This window comes from Amblyomma mixtum, chromosome 1 (assembly GCF_055824585.1).
Source record: "Amblyomma mixtum isolate Tamu chromosome 1, ASM5582458v1, whole genome shotgun sequence".
In the NCBI taxonomy this organism is placed as follows: Eukaryota; Metazoa; Arthropoda; class Arachnida; order Ixodida; family Ixodidae; genus Amblyomma; species Amblyomma mixtum.
The window spans coordinates 209211208-209223624 of NC_143012.1; the positions used below are offsets into that span (position 1 = coordinate 209211208).

At 49.4% G+C, this 12417-nt stretch overlaps 1 protein-coding gene across 1 annotated transcript in view; it reads left to right on the plus strand.

Annotated features, from left to right (window-relative positions):
* LOC149370731 (CRISP/Allergen/PR-1-like) overlaps positions 1-2634 on the plus strand; it is a 31555-nt gene extending 28921 nt beyond the window's left edge. Inside the window, exon 7 of the mRNA XM_089562979.1 lies at positions 1572-2634. Coding sequence (XP_089419105.1) covers positions 1572-1911 — 340 coding nt within the window. The 3' untranslated portion in view covers positions 1912-2634. The remainder of the gene's footprint in view (positions 1-1571) is intronic.
* Positions 2635-12417: the final 9783 nt, after the last annotated feature.

Consider the following 12417-nt stretch of genomic DNA (forward strand, 5'->3'; position numbering starts at 1 on the left):
AGGCGAAAGCGGTGAAGTGGAGCCGCTGCACTGGCAGCGGCTACCACGAAACGCACTGCCCGAGAAGAGCCTCAGCAGCGGTATAGTTCCTATACACCAACACCATGTTTACAAAAAGAGCAGGCAATTCGTAGCTGGCGTCTACGACTAGGGCTGAAAACTAGGCTTAGCGTCCGTATAGATACATGGAAGTAAAAGTTGTGACGTATATTTAAAACCCCTTGGTAAGAGAATGTCTCCCAGCATTCGCCAGCTGCTTCTTCTTGAGTACACTGTGAAAAGAGAAAGATCTGCATTTCTGAAAGTTTTGTGTACATGGGTTTCTATGGGTCGCGTTCCCGTTCCATAGCCCCCGCTGGGAGTCACTGCTATGCGTAAGTGTTTTAAATACACACCGCCTTCGAAATGGCGCTTCATATTTTCACAGATTCTTTATTTATTTATTCAAGGTACCTACAGTGCCTTGAGAGGCATTGTTGTAGGGGGGAAAGTACATTAAAAGTCAAATTCAATACAGCAAAAGAGAACAGAACAGAAAAAACTTGTTCTAGGACTGATTTGGTTGTTCTTCACGAAGGCACGACATCATAGGTGCGTTGTGAAATCAGAAAACAGATTTGAAATCTTCTGCTTCTATGTATCGCCTGTTGCGCAAATAAACGCACGCGGTAGAATGCTTCTCCCTGCTAAACGGGCGCATTGTCCAAGCTGAAATTTCGCACAGCAGTGACATTTTGTCGGCAGAATTGTTTCATCCTACATTTGTTTCGGTTACTTGCCTGAATCGATCAAAAACAGTCGCGTATTCGCATCGTCTGCGGCGACAGCGAAGGGAAACATGCCGTTCTGTCAGCGATCGCACCGGTGGCGCCATCTCGTTTGTTGGCCATGAAGATTCAGCAAAGGAGAGAGGTTCGGGAGGTTTTAAGATGCTCTTTTAACTGTTTTTTAATGGTCCCAGAAAACTTAACGTGCTGAAAAGCTAGTTTGGCCCAGCTAAGTTTTCTGTGACCATTAAGAAACCAGTTGAAAGAGTGTCTGCAAATCTCCCGAATCCCCCTTTCGTTGCTGAATCTTCACGACCAACAAACGAGATGGCGCCACCGGTGCGATCGTTGACAGAACGGCTTAATTTCCTTCGTTGTCGCCGCGGACGATGTGAATATCTTACTTCTTATCAGGTAAGTACCCCAAGCAAACATGGTATAAAACAATACTGCCGACCAAATGCATTTCTGTACGAAATTATAGCTCGAACAATGCGCCCGTTTAGCTGAGAGAAGTATTTTACGGCGTGCGTTTATTTCCGCAACACACGATATTCCTGAGGGCGCTAAGCCTTTTTCTTCTGGTCAACTGCTTCTGGTCAACGCCGACGCCTTGTTTAGTTGCCGATGAGCGTTATAATGCTGTCGCATTAAAGGTGCACTTTTAAAATTTTGCAAAATATCTTGGGTAAAATCACTTCGTTTATATTCCTCATATTAAATGCGTGAGAAATGCCATTAGCCAGGGTATGCTAACCACTCCTCCGCATGGACACTGCAGAAAAGCAGCGACAGCGGCAGCAGCGGCAGCGGCGACAGTGCGAACACGCGCGCGGAGGAGGGCGGCTCGGGAATTGCCGTCGTGGGCGTCGTCTTTGCCGTCGTCGCCGTAGGTGTGGCTGTGGCGGGCGTGGCCTTAATGCAAAGTTCGGGCGCCGCCGCCGCCGCCGCCGCCCCTGCCACAGGCGATGCAGGCGAAGCCGGAGCTGCCGGAGCCGAAGGAACTGAAGGAGGAGAACACCCACCGGGCGGAGGTGCCGGGGAAGAAGGCGGTGAAGGAGCCCCCGGGGAAGCCCCCAAGGACAAGCCGGAGGGCGCCGAGGGGGCGGGAAGCCAAGAGGCAATCGCCAAGGCCAACGGATGACGCGTTAAGCCTCGTCGCGGAGCGGCATTGCTCTCTCTGCTCGTGTCGCTCGTGGTGACATCGTGCAACGAACTTAGTGGTCACCACGAGAACGTTATGTACAAAGAAAAATAGAAGTCTTAACAGGTTTTATGCAAGCCAGTTGGGGAAGCAATTAAGGCTTGAAGACGCTGCGCAGCAGTAAGCACTGAGGATACGCAGCATTAACAATGAAACGCAAACATGTGAGCACAGCATGGAAGCGATAGGAACAATGACAAATCAGAAAAGATGATTCCACTGTCCATCGAATATGTGTTCTAACCAAGACTAAGAAACTAAGCGATGAAGAAAGAGCAATTTGTCCTTCTAGGGATGAAGAAAAATTATTTATCTTCATTGTTTAACCGTAAGAGTCAATAGTAGCGCTCAAATGTTTGTGCTTCGTCCTTGACACCACGTCTTCGTCCCGAGTTGTTCGCGCGCAGCATTCGTTACAAAGTTTGATTTTCAGGCGATTTTGTGTTTTGTTTTCCTGAAGGAAGTTGCGCTTGCGACGCTCCGGAATCTCTGCGCGACGAAATGTTGAGTATGAAAGGGCCAAGGTATACATAGCGCCGATGAGTGCAATGGTTGGAAGAAATCAGTACAGCCGAGAGCGCATTTATGGTGCATCGTATTCGGCTAACTATCTGCGGCTATCCATCTGAGGCTAATAGTGCGGGTCGATGGTTTCAACATGTGCGCTGCCTTCAGCATGGTCATTTGGTAGAGACAGCGCTGGTGTACAAGCTGTCGCCTCGTGCTCGTTTAAGCTGCTGGCCGCAGGACATTGTCCGCTAGTTTAGGCATGTCAAAAATGAAGGGGGAAAACAACTAAATCGAACGGCTGGTCGCTGCTTAGCGTGGAATGACATGCATATTATCCAAACACTACGAATTGTTGCGATTTGATACAAGCTATTTGCCGCGTACTCGGAACACACAGTAATACTTTTAGCGGAGAAATGTATTTAAATTCAACAGTAAGGGTAAATATCCATTTCTTCTACATGCCCGCAGATTCCGTGTCGCACGCCATCTGCTGAGTGATTTTCGTACCGCACTGCCATTCGAAATCTCTTAATTCTATGTGCACGGCAGCTTGACTATTTCAAGCGACGTGCGATATAAATCCCAAGCATTCGGCTTCATAGAGTTTGATTTCTTCATCGTCCATGCAGGCATGGTGTGATGTGCAGTGTCCGTTCTTTACCTTGAAATAAATGCCAGAAGTAATCGAATTATTTTCCTATTTCGGGGTGCCGATTTTGTAGCATATTCTTGTTTATGAAAAGGACGTAAAATGTCCTCTGGAGACACGAGTTGTCCTGCTATTTGAAGGCCCTTCGCAGCTCTCCTACGTTATACAAGCCTCGTGCTATAGATAAGTTGTGACGTAAGGCAGCCCACAATTATGTCGCATGTCATGCGTTTTTCGTAGGATAGAGCTTTGCAATCGGTTCATTTCAGTCTTTTCTCCGCACTAAACTTCTCTGTCCATCTCCGCTTCAGAAAGCTTACGTATTCCAAGTACTTAGTTCACAGAAGTTTCTGTTATCTGAAATGTAGTTGTTATTTAAATGAGAAACCACATGCGGACTTGATATTGGACGGAGTAATGCTCGGCCGAGTATTTTCATGAATTCGAAGACCAACCTCACAGTAGTGATAGATTATTGAGTACCTAACTATTCTCACGAACGCTGCTATAGGCGTATTTACATTCCGCCAACGGGTGATGGTGGTGGTGTTAATGTTCAGGTGGCATGGGCCTTAGTGGCCTCTCAGCAATTGCTCAAGCTTTATGCACCCTGGCTCTCACAGGCATCATCCTTGTGCAATTACACTCGCATCTGCCACATGCACCACGAACTCCAGTATACGCACCGTCAGGCCCGCATACGCTACCTCCGCTGTAAGTACTGTAACAATACGACGGTGGTGTTTGTGGACAGAAGTCTCCTACTCACTACCCTCCAAATACGCTTTCGCGGTGGCAGACCACTCCTCCTCCCTTTACCTTGCTGCATCCTTTGAGACCCCTGACTCGGCTGCGACTGAGGCTATGGCCATCGCAGTCGCATCAAAGCACAGGACAAATAAACTCGCAGCTTCCACATTATCGCGGCCTCCCAGCCGCTGCGCCAGGCCTTCATCAACGGCCAAGTCCCTAAACTTGCCCTCCGTATTTTGGACACCCGCCACACTCAATCAAGATCGTGTCATCATCTGGCCTCCGGACGTGAAGGCCTAGGAGGCAACGTCAAGGCTGACGCACTAGCTCATGATTACACCAGCCAAGCGGAGACTCGCAGCGAAGACATGCACCCGCTTTTGGCCCGCTACTCTACACGCTTTGTGACCGTATAGATTCATCTACCCCCTCTTCACAAACACCTTCCTTCGCCGGATGCCTTCACGCTCCGCCGTATCCAGACACTCAAACTTTCCCCAACCACCACCATCTACACCGCCTCCACCCAATACAGTATAAGATGCATGCACATGGTGCGGCGCCACCCCTACATTCCTTCATATCGCATGAGCATGCACCCATAAACAAGACCACCTAAAGCCGCCTAATGCGGCCTTGGAGCAGTGGGAGGTGCGTGTAAAGGGCTTGCATGCGATATGCGCACTCACCCCCTCCTTGCCGCTAGAGAATCTAACTTCGCCTGGGAGCTGCTCGTTACTAAGGGATCTGTGGGTACGCGCTGTGTCTCAGAATCGTTCGCCCTTTAGTTTGTTTTCTCAACTTCCAGCCCTGCGGTTTCCCCATCAACCCCCGGTGAGGGTCTGCAAGAGGCGCAAAAGTGAAGCACGTACGGCGTTGAGCTAGCAGCCCAGTCTGCAGCGTAAAGAGTGAAGAGGGGGGGGGGGGGGGGGGGGGCAAGCGTGCACGAGCCTATCGGTGCAGCCACGCGGGTTTGTGTCACCCCTCCGAGATACTAAGAGGGGAAAGATTTATTGCACCCATGAAGCCGCGACATGACTACAGTCCCCTTGTCTTAATGGGCAACCGATCTGGTGCAACCTAGCAACGATCGTCTGGTTCGGAAGATCGGCAGCCGTCTGAAGAGTAAGCATAGTCAGACGAGACGGGGTTGCATAAGAAAACGCCGCCGGAACGAACCGATGCAGCGGCTCGTTCAAAAACGGTAACGGCCCGTTTGGGTTATACCACTAGCCGGATTCCGAGAGGTGCTAGCTCGGTCAACAGTCCTCTGGAAGACGTCACATGTGAACGCAGTTCGGTGCGGTTCAGTGCGCGGTTGTGGTTCTCGTCGGAAGCGGCTCGTTTGATTCCGATAGCTGCCTTAATTCCGGAAGGCTCCAAGGTCACCGGTCTTCGGGAAACCGGGGCACACGAGGAAGTGTTTGGATGTGTTGTCATGTGCCTTTCTTTCTATTGAGAAAACATATTGCTCGTTGAGCGAAAACCCAGCAGTCACCAGAAGGCTGTGGCAGAAACGAGACTCGTGTACGACGTCATCCCTTCCTGGAGCAATAGCCATCAAAAGGCGTGGGTAGAATGAACAATACCTCTGAACTGGATAAAACAGCAGACAACACTCAGGATAGGCGCGGCTAGACCCCTCCCTCGCGAGCACTAGAGGAGAGGTCACCGTCCCGACACACCTAATGTCGTACATGTACACAGTAGCGTGTCGGCCGGCCAGGTACCCCAGAAAATGCGACGTCCACTGTCTTATTAATGTGAACGCGGCTGATGGAGCCTTCATCATCCGAAGTTAAATAGCTCGCAACTGCATCATAAGGCGAGAAAGAGCGCAAAGCGGTGCCGGAAGCGGCAGTTCACTCTCGACGAACTTCGAGACCATCGAAACGGAGCGAAACGTGTGGAGCGAGCTGCTGCAGCGAAACAAAGTTCGCACTCCAAGCATCCGACAACGGCTCAGCGACAAGTATAAATGCTTTCCCATTTACACATAAGAATTGCTTAGGTGCCCCCGTAATTTCCTTTCGTAGGGGAGCGAGTGGCATATAACCCAGTGGGCCATTCATTTTGTTGTCCATTCCCAGATGGCCAGATTTTTGCAGCGAACTTGAAGTTTCTTTTGCACTGTGCATATTAGGGAGAGGGTTATGGCCCCTACTGAAATTGTAAGGCGCGCCATGCTGTTTGTAAAGAAATAAAGTTGTGTGTTTGCCGTGATTGGGTGATGCAAAGTGGGAGCCGGGCTCCTCAGTCTTTAAAACCGGCCCAGGAACCTGCAAAGTCGTTTTGAGTTAGGTTTAGATGGCCTGCATCTTCGGCAGTGGCTCAGAAGAAAGAGCTTTCCTGTAGCCATTTTCATATTGCTGTGCTCGTTGCTCAACCGGTTGTAAATATGTAGATTCCTGTACATAAAACACCAGTTTACATGCCCGGAAGTGCACGTGTTGCCGGATCTCGTCTGCTGCACCGTCTCTGATGGTGAGGCACGTTCAGGGGTGAAGAAGAACGAAACTAACCACTCTTCTCTATGCGGCTGGCCGGGGTTGCCCTGGAAGACCAAGAGGCGCTGATCACAATCTGCACAGCGTCGGCCAGAACCTCTGGGTTTTTGGAGCCTACACTTGCTTTGCTGCAACCACCTTCTTCTCTCTCAATAAATGTTTATTCCTCACTTCCTCCTCCTGTGTCATTGATTTCAATGTTTGTGTCTCTGCCAGTGACCCATAAGGCCAGTGTACCTCAGTGGCCCTCAGGGTACATGACTCCAGAGGCGTCTTCCAGTGGATGTTCAATCTCCTTAGGTTGCCCAAGAGCTCCTCACGCTCCTCGAAAAAACGCGGGAACGCTGAAAGGGAATGGTTCGCATCACCGGCAACAGCACAATTGGCGCACATAGGTGATGTGCGTATAGGCGGAATGTTTGTTTTTTTGGAAGCGCTATTGAATGCCTGAGGGCATAAAAGAAGTTGGGAAGGTAGAAAGAAAAAAAAATGTGTTAAATGAAGGAGAAAAGGTCGGCCGATCTAATGAAGGCGAGGAGAGAGCGGTGGTGTGGCCCCTGCATCCAAGCAACATATGAGGACCGTTTGTTCGGCGGGAGACCCGCTGCTTCCAGGTGGCGAATTCTCGTTGGGTTCAGCGCCGGGCAGACCCACAAAAAATGGTGAATATCAGCCTCAGTATTTTGCAAGTTGGAGGCATGACACCCTGGGCGGGGATATAAGTGACGATAGTGAGGCCACGTCCGATTGACGGGGAGAGCAGCTCTCTATGGGAGTGCACAATACCTGGGACGAAATAGCAGAGGCTGTCAGAACAGCTCAAAAGATTAAGCGAAACAACCACAGGCAGAGCCATAGTTGAAAGTGTAAGCCTGCAAACAGATAGGGGACTACGAGTCAAATCGAGCATTCCGCAGGACTGCCGAGAAAATCTAATCATTCCCCCACTCCCTCGTAACATGCATCCCATATTCAACACTGAAAGGAAAGAGAAGAGAGCAGAAGCACTAATCAGACGCATCAATCCGATGGACAGCAAGTCCGTTGCGTACGTGGACGCAGCAAGGGCAAGTCGGGTGCGGCGGTCGCCTCAGTGGTCGACGGCCGCGGTGCCTCCGTATCGGCAGCCACCATTAGAAGCCGCAACGCGGAAACAGCTGAAGAAGTTGCGATAGCGCTCGCTTGCGTTGGAACGGAAGCCAATTTTATAATTAGCGATAGCAAAACGGCCATCTATAATTTTGGAAAGGGTAGGATCTCGCCGGAAGCGGCAAGGATTCTGGCCAGTAGACAGCTAAACAGAAAAGTTAACCTAATTTGGAGTCCCGCACACGCGTCCATTCGTGGCAACGACGCGGCCTACGAGTTAGCCCGAGCTCTCTACTTACGGGTAGCTGTGGAGCCGCCCGAGTGCCGGAGCATGGACGAGCGTCCGCAAAATTATACGAAAATTTTTGAAAATTATAGGTTACAGAGGAGACTGGTGCCACCACCGGATAAAAGTCTAAACAATAGGGAGGCAATCGCATGGCGACGTCTCCCAGCTGGGAACTTCGTAAACCCGGTCTGGGCCTATCATGTTCATATAGATAAAGAAAACGATAAGTGCAAGCACTGTGGGGCGAGCGGGACCCTCGACCACATAATCTGGGAATGCGCTGGCTTCCCAGGGGCTAAAGAAAGTATAAATTGTAGGGAAACCTGGGAAGCCCTGCTGCGGAGCGAGGCCCCTGCTTCACAGCAACAAGCCATCTGCCTGGCGGAAGAAGCCGCGAGGAATCAAGACCTCTTCGCCCGGACCTCGTCACCAAGGCCTGCGTGCCGGGGACGGGGAGTAGGGGGCTTCCTTATCTCGCGGAAAATAAAGTTGATATCATCATCATCATCATCAGCCTCGACTTGGGTCCTCCGTAGCACAACCTCCTCTAATTGGATGACTACTGCAAGACGTACCAAAAGTGTGAGCCATTGTACACATGTACGTGAATCAAAGCACTTGCTCGGACGTGCTCCAGAACCCAAGACACGAAGCGCGAGCCCGACCCAGGACTACAGCTTCAAGCCCGGACCTGGCCTGGGTTCTTTGCATTGCCACTCTACTGAGCCGGGGCCCGGTCAGGCCCCCGAGCCCTGCAGCAGCTCAAGAGGTAAAGTGCTCACTGACTGCAAGTAATCTCGTGCTACATAAGTTAAAAATTGGCCGGCAAAAGCACTCAAATCGCATTACCACTTGAAACAATTGGTTTGGTAAACACACAAAGAGGTGGAGAAAAGGCAGGTTAACCCGCCCTGCTTTTTAAACAATGATGACTGTAAATAGCCACGAAGATCCGAGAGTCGATTCAAAAGCGTTACATGTATGCTTTTAATCAGCCGCTTTTTTTGATAGCCCACGGTGTGTAAATAACATCCTCGAAGCTGTATAGCAATGTCGTTTCTTTTTTTTTAAGAGCTTGATTTCGCAGGTTGAATTCATGGCCTCGTTTCTGTGGAGACGAAAAGCAAAAGAGCCTGTTTATTGTGCAGTATGCGTTTGAAGACCCAAAATGTTATAAGGCGATATGCTCTTCTCCACTGACGTTTTTCATAGCGTAAAGATGTCTTTTTTTTTTACGCGAAGGCAGGCCCCTGCCCGTCGAGCAATCGAATGAAGATCCTTTTCCAGTCGTTCTTAAAAGACCGAAAATGTCCAGTCGTGGTGTAGATAGGCGAGGACTGGATAGAACGCGGCAGTACACATCAACCAAAACGGGGATAGAAGCGACTGACCGTATACGACCTGCGGACTTTCGTAGCGTGACCAACAAATGCGGAAAAATAAATTAGGCGAAGGAATGAAAATACATTCAGAACACTACAGTGTTCGAAACATATAGCTTTACAAGGCCCTGAGCTCTAAAATGCTCAAACAGGAAGTCCAAAGGAAGGGCACGAGCCTCAGTGTAAAGCACATTTATGGCCACAAAACTAGGCAATCTCGAGCAGCAGAGGCACTCTTCGTCTACGTTTGTACCAATTTCAATATCGATGCGGAACGTTGTTTTGCTGTTTTTTCTGACCTCATTAAGGTGATGCTCTCTCTCTCCAAGGCATTTTAATTTGAACTGTGCGCTCGTTTCACCATTCTTTTCCTGCCGTTAGGGATTTCCTAAGAAGTACTGTACATTTAAGGTCCCCATCAAACCAAACCTCCACTCGAAACACTGATTTCTAATTGAATAAATGTTTAGGAGAATCCCCCAAGGTGGAGTAGATTTGTTTTTGGACACTTACGTTCCCTGTGAGTGTGTTTGCATAGGGCGACATCAGTTGCCGCAAATTATCTTTGTTTTTGTAGAGGGACGGATGTCCCTTTTTTGATCGAGAGTCCAAATAAACTTCTCTTAACTAGATTTGTAATCAGGGAGTAATTACTCCCTTATTACCGAATTTTAGGTTATACTGTAACGTACTTGCTGACGAAGGGGGGCTTTATTAGCAGGCACGAAAGGGAAGGCCAGGCAAGCTGGGGCAACAACAGCGACAGACTCCACACGGCGCGAGCCCTACTTCGTCGTCGTCGCCCTACTTCGTATGCGCCACCTAGCTGGCAAGCTTCGAAACGTCTTCTTTAGCCTGGAGGATGGGGCACGTACGTGGTACGAGAACCGAGAAGATGCGCTAACATCATGACATGAGTTCCGCCGACGCCTGCTCGAGACCTACACCAGCACGGATCGCCGAGAACGGGCTGAACGGGCTTTGCAGTCTCGCATTCAAATGCCGAATGAGTCTGTAGCCATGTACGTGGAGGATATGACTCGGCTCTTCCGGCGAGCTGACCCGGCCATGCCCGAAGAGAAAAAGGTGCGCCAACTCATGCGCGGCGTCAAAGAACAGCTCTTTGCAGGCCTCGTGCGCAGCCCACCATCGACCGTCGCTGCATTCCTTGCCGAGGCCGCGACGATGGAAAAGGTTCTTCAACAACGTTCTGCGACTTACAACCGGCCCGTGCATGCTGCTGCAGTCACCGAATCGTTTGCCACCGCGGGGAGCCACCCTGACGATTTGCGCGAACTGATTCGCACCATCGTGCGTGAAGAGGTCCTCAAGTTTTGCAGCCCTTCGCAGTCTGCACTTAGTTCGATTTCCGCTCTTGTTCGCGAGGAGGTGCAACAGGCGTTCAGGGGTCCTACCGTCGAAACACCACCACTGCCGGGAGACTACAGCCGCCCAACCTATGCCGAAGTTGCGAGACGCCCGGCTGCAGCTTCGCCACCGCCGATTCCAGTAACGCCTCCTGCACCGCTGTCCCCAGTTCCACCAGACTGTAACGTACTTGCTGACGAAGGGGGGCTTTATTAGCAGGCACGAAAGGGAAGGCCAGGCAAGCTGGGGCAACAACAGCGACAGACTCCACACGGCGCGAGCCCTACTTCGTCGTCGTCGCCCTGCTTCGTATGCGCCACCTAGCTGGCAATACTAGGTGGCAATACCTTACTTTCGAAATAGTTGTAAACTACAGGCACTAAAACATAACTTGCCTTCTATTCTTATCTAATACCAATCTCTAATTAATGTTACCCCAAATTAACTTAAAATGTGCTTTGTTTATAGTTATGTTGTATGTACATCAGAAAGCTATTCTTATCACCAATGCATATTTAGCGTTCAATTTTCTTTTCCCGCTGACTTTTTTCTTTTGTCATCTAGCAATAGATTCTGTCTGTTTGTACTTGCTTTGTTTTATCTAAATTGAGGCCTATACAGATTTGTTAAACACATTAATAATATCTGTTCAAAATTTCTCTTTTCTTTTATATTAATAGGCAAATCACGTTCATCCAATCTGCGTTTCGTCGTTTGCTGCCATTTTAGAGGTTCTTGAGCCCAGAGGAGCTGTATTCAAGCAGCTTTCATACCTTGGAATCTCTTCCGGATGTATAATTTTTCCTACAAGAATAAAGTGAATTGAATTGAATTGATTAAAATAAAGAAGAAAATGTACAGAAAGTTCTGTTTGCGCACAAATTATTTCTGTTCAGGCTTCATCGTCCTTGCCGCGACATGTCTACGCGCGCCTTGAGCACGGTAAGACGGCAGGAGACGACGTTCAGCCACTTAACTACTTCTGTCGTTTTTCATGGATACATTTTCAAAATTCACGTTTGGTTCCGATATTTTGTCGTCATCCTATGAAAATTTCCTTAATTATGCCACTACACCTTGGCCAATCTCCTTATGTGGGCATGTGCCATTATAGAGAGGAAGCAAAAGAAGAAGAAGAAGAACTGATGCACCACAGCTGGAAGCACATAATGCCGTCCTCCCATCTTCGATCTCCCTGCTAACAGGTCCCCTTTCGTTGCGTCGGCCAATCTGTCAGCCTACTCCCTATTAATAATCTTTTACCTCTAAAACTCTTAATCATTCCAACAGTTCACCGCCTGTGACTTGGCCACTCCCCCGTAGTGGGTATGTGCCATTCTACTTGAGGCCAACCAACCAACCAGCAAAGAAGGAAGCCTGCGTTCAAGCAAAGGAAGGTAATTATTCCGTAGCATGGCGTGTCGCTGCAGATACGAAGCGCAAGTCAGAAGGGTACTCCATGAAAGTTCTGCCCTTGATCCAGGGGTCGCCGCATTGTGCTGTCCCTAATCCTACTCTGTTTAATGTTATCACCGGCGTAGCAGGCCAGGGCCACGTTACCACCGGCCGACCTCTCCACCTTTCCCTCATAAAAATTCCTTTCTCTCTCTCTCTCACCGGCAGATATCGTACGCAAAATCTGCCCTTGCCACATTATTGGCCTTATTGTGTCAGGCCAAGGATCCCCCGACGCAGTGGTACAAAGGCTTTTTCACCCGTTTAGACAGTTTTGCGCAGCTCCACTTGGTTCATCTACCGATGTATGATTAGCTATTCACGCGCGACTTGTTCTTCGTGCTCACCTCGGAGAAATTAGTTTCTGTCGTGACAACAGTTGGTAATTCGTGTTTATGGAAATATTTTTTTTCGCTGATCATTTCGTTCTGACGGGATTGT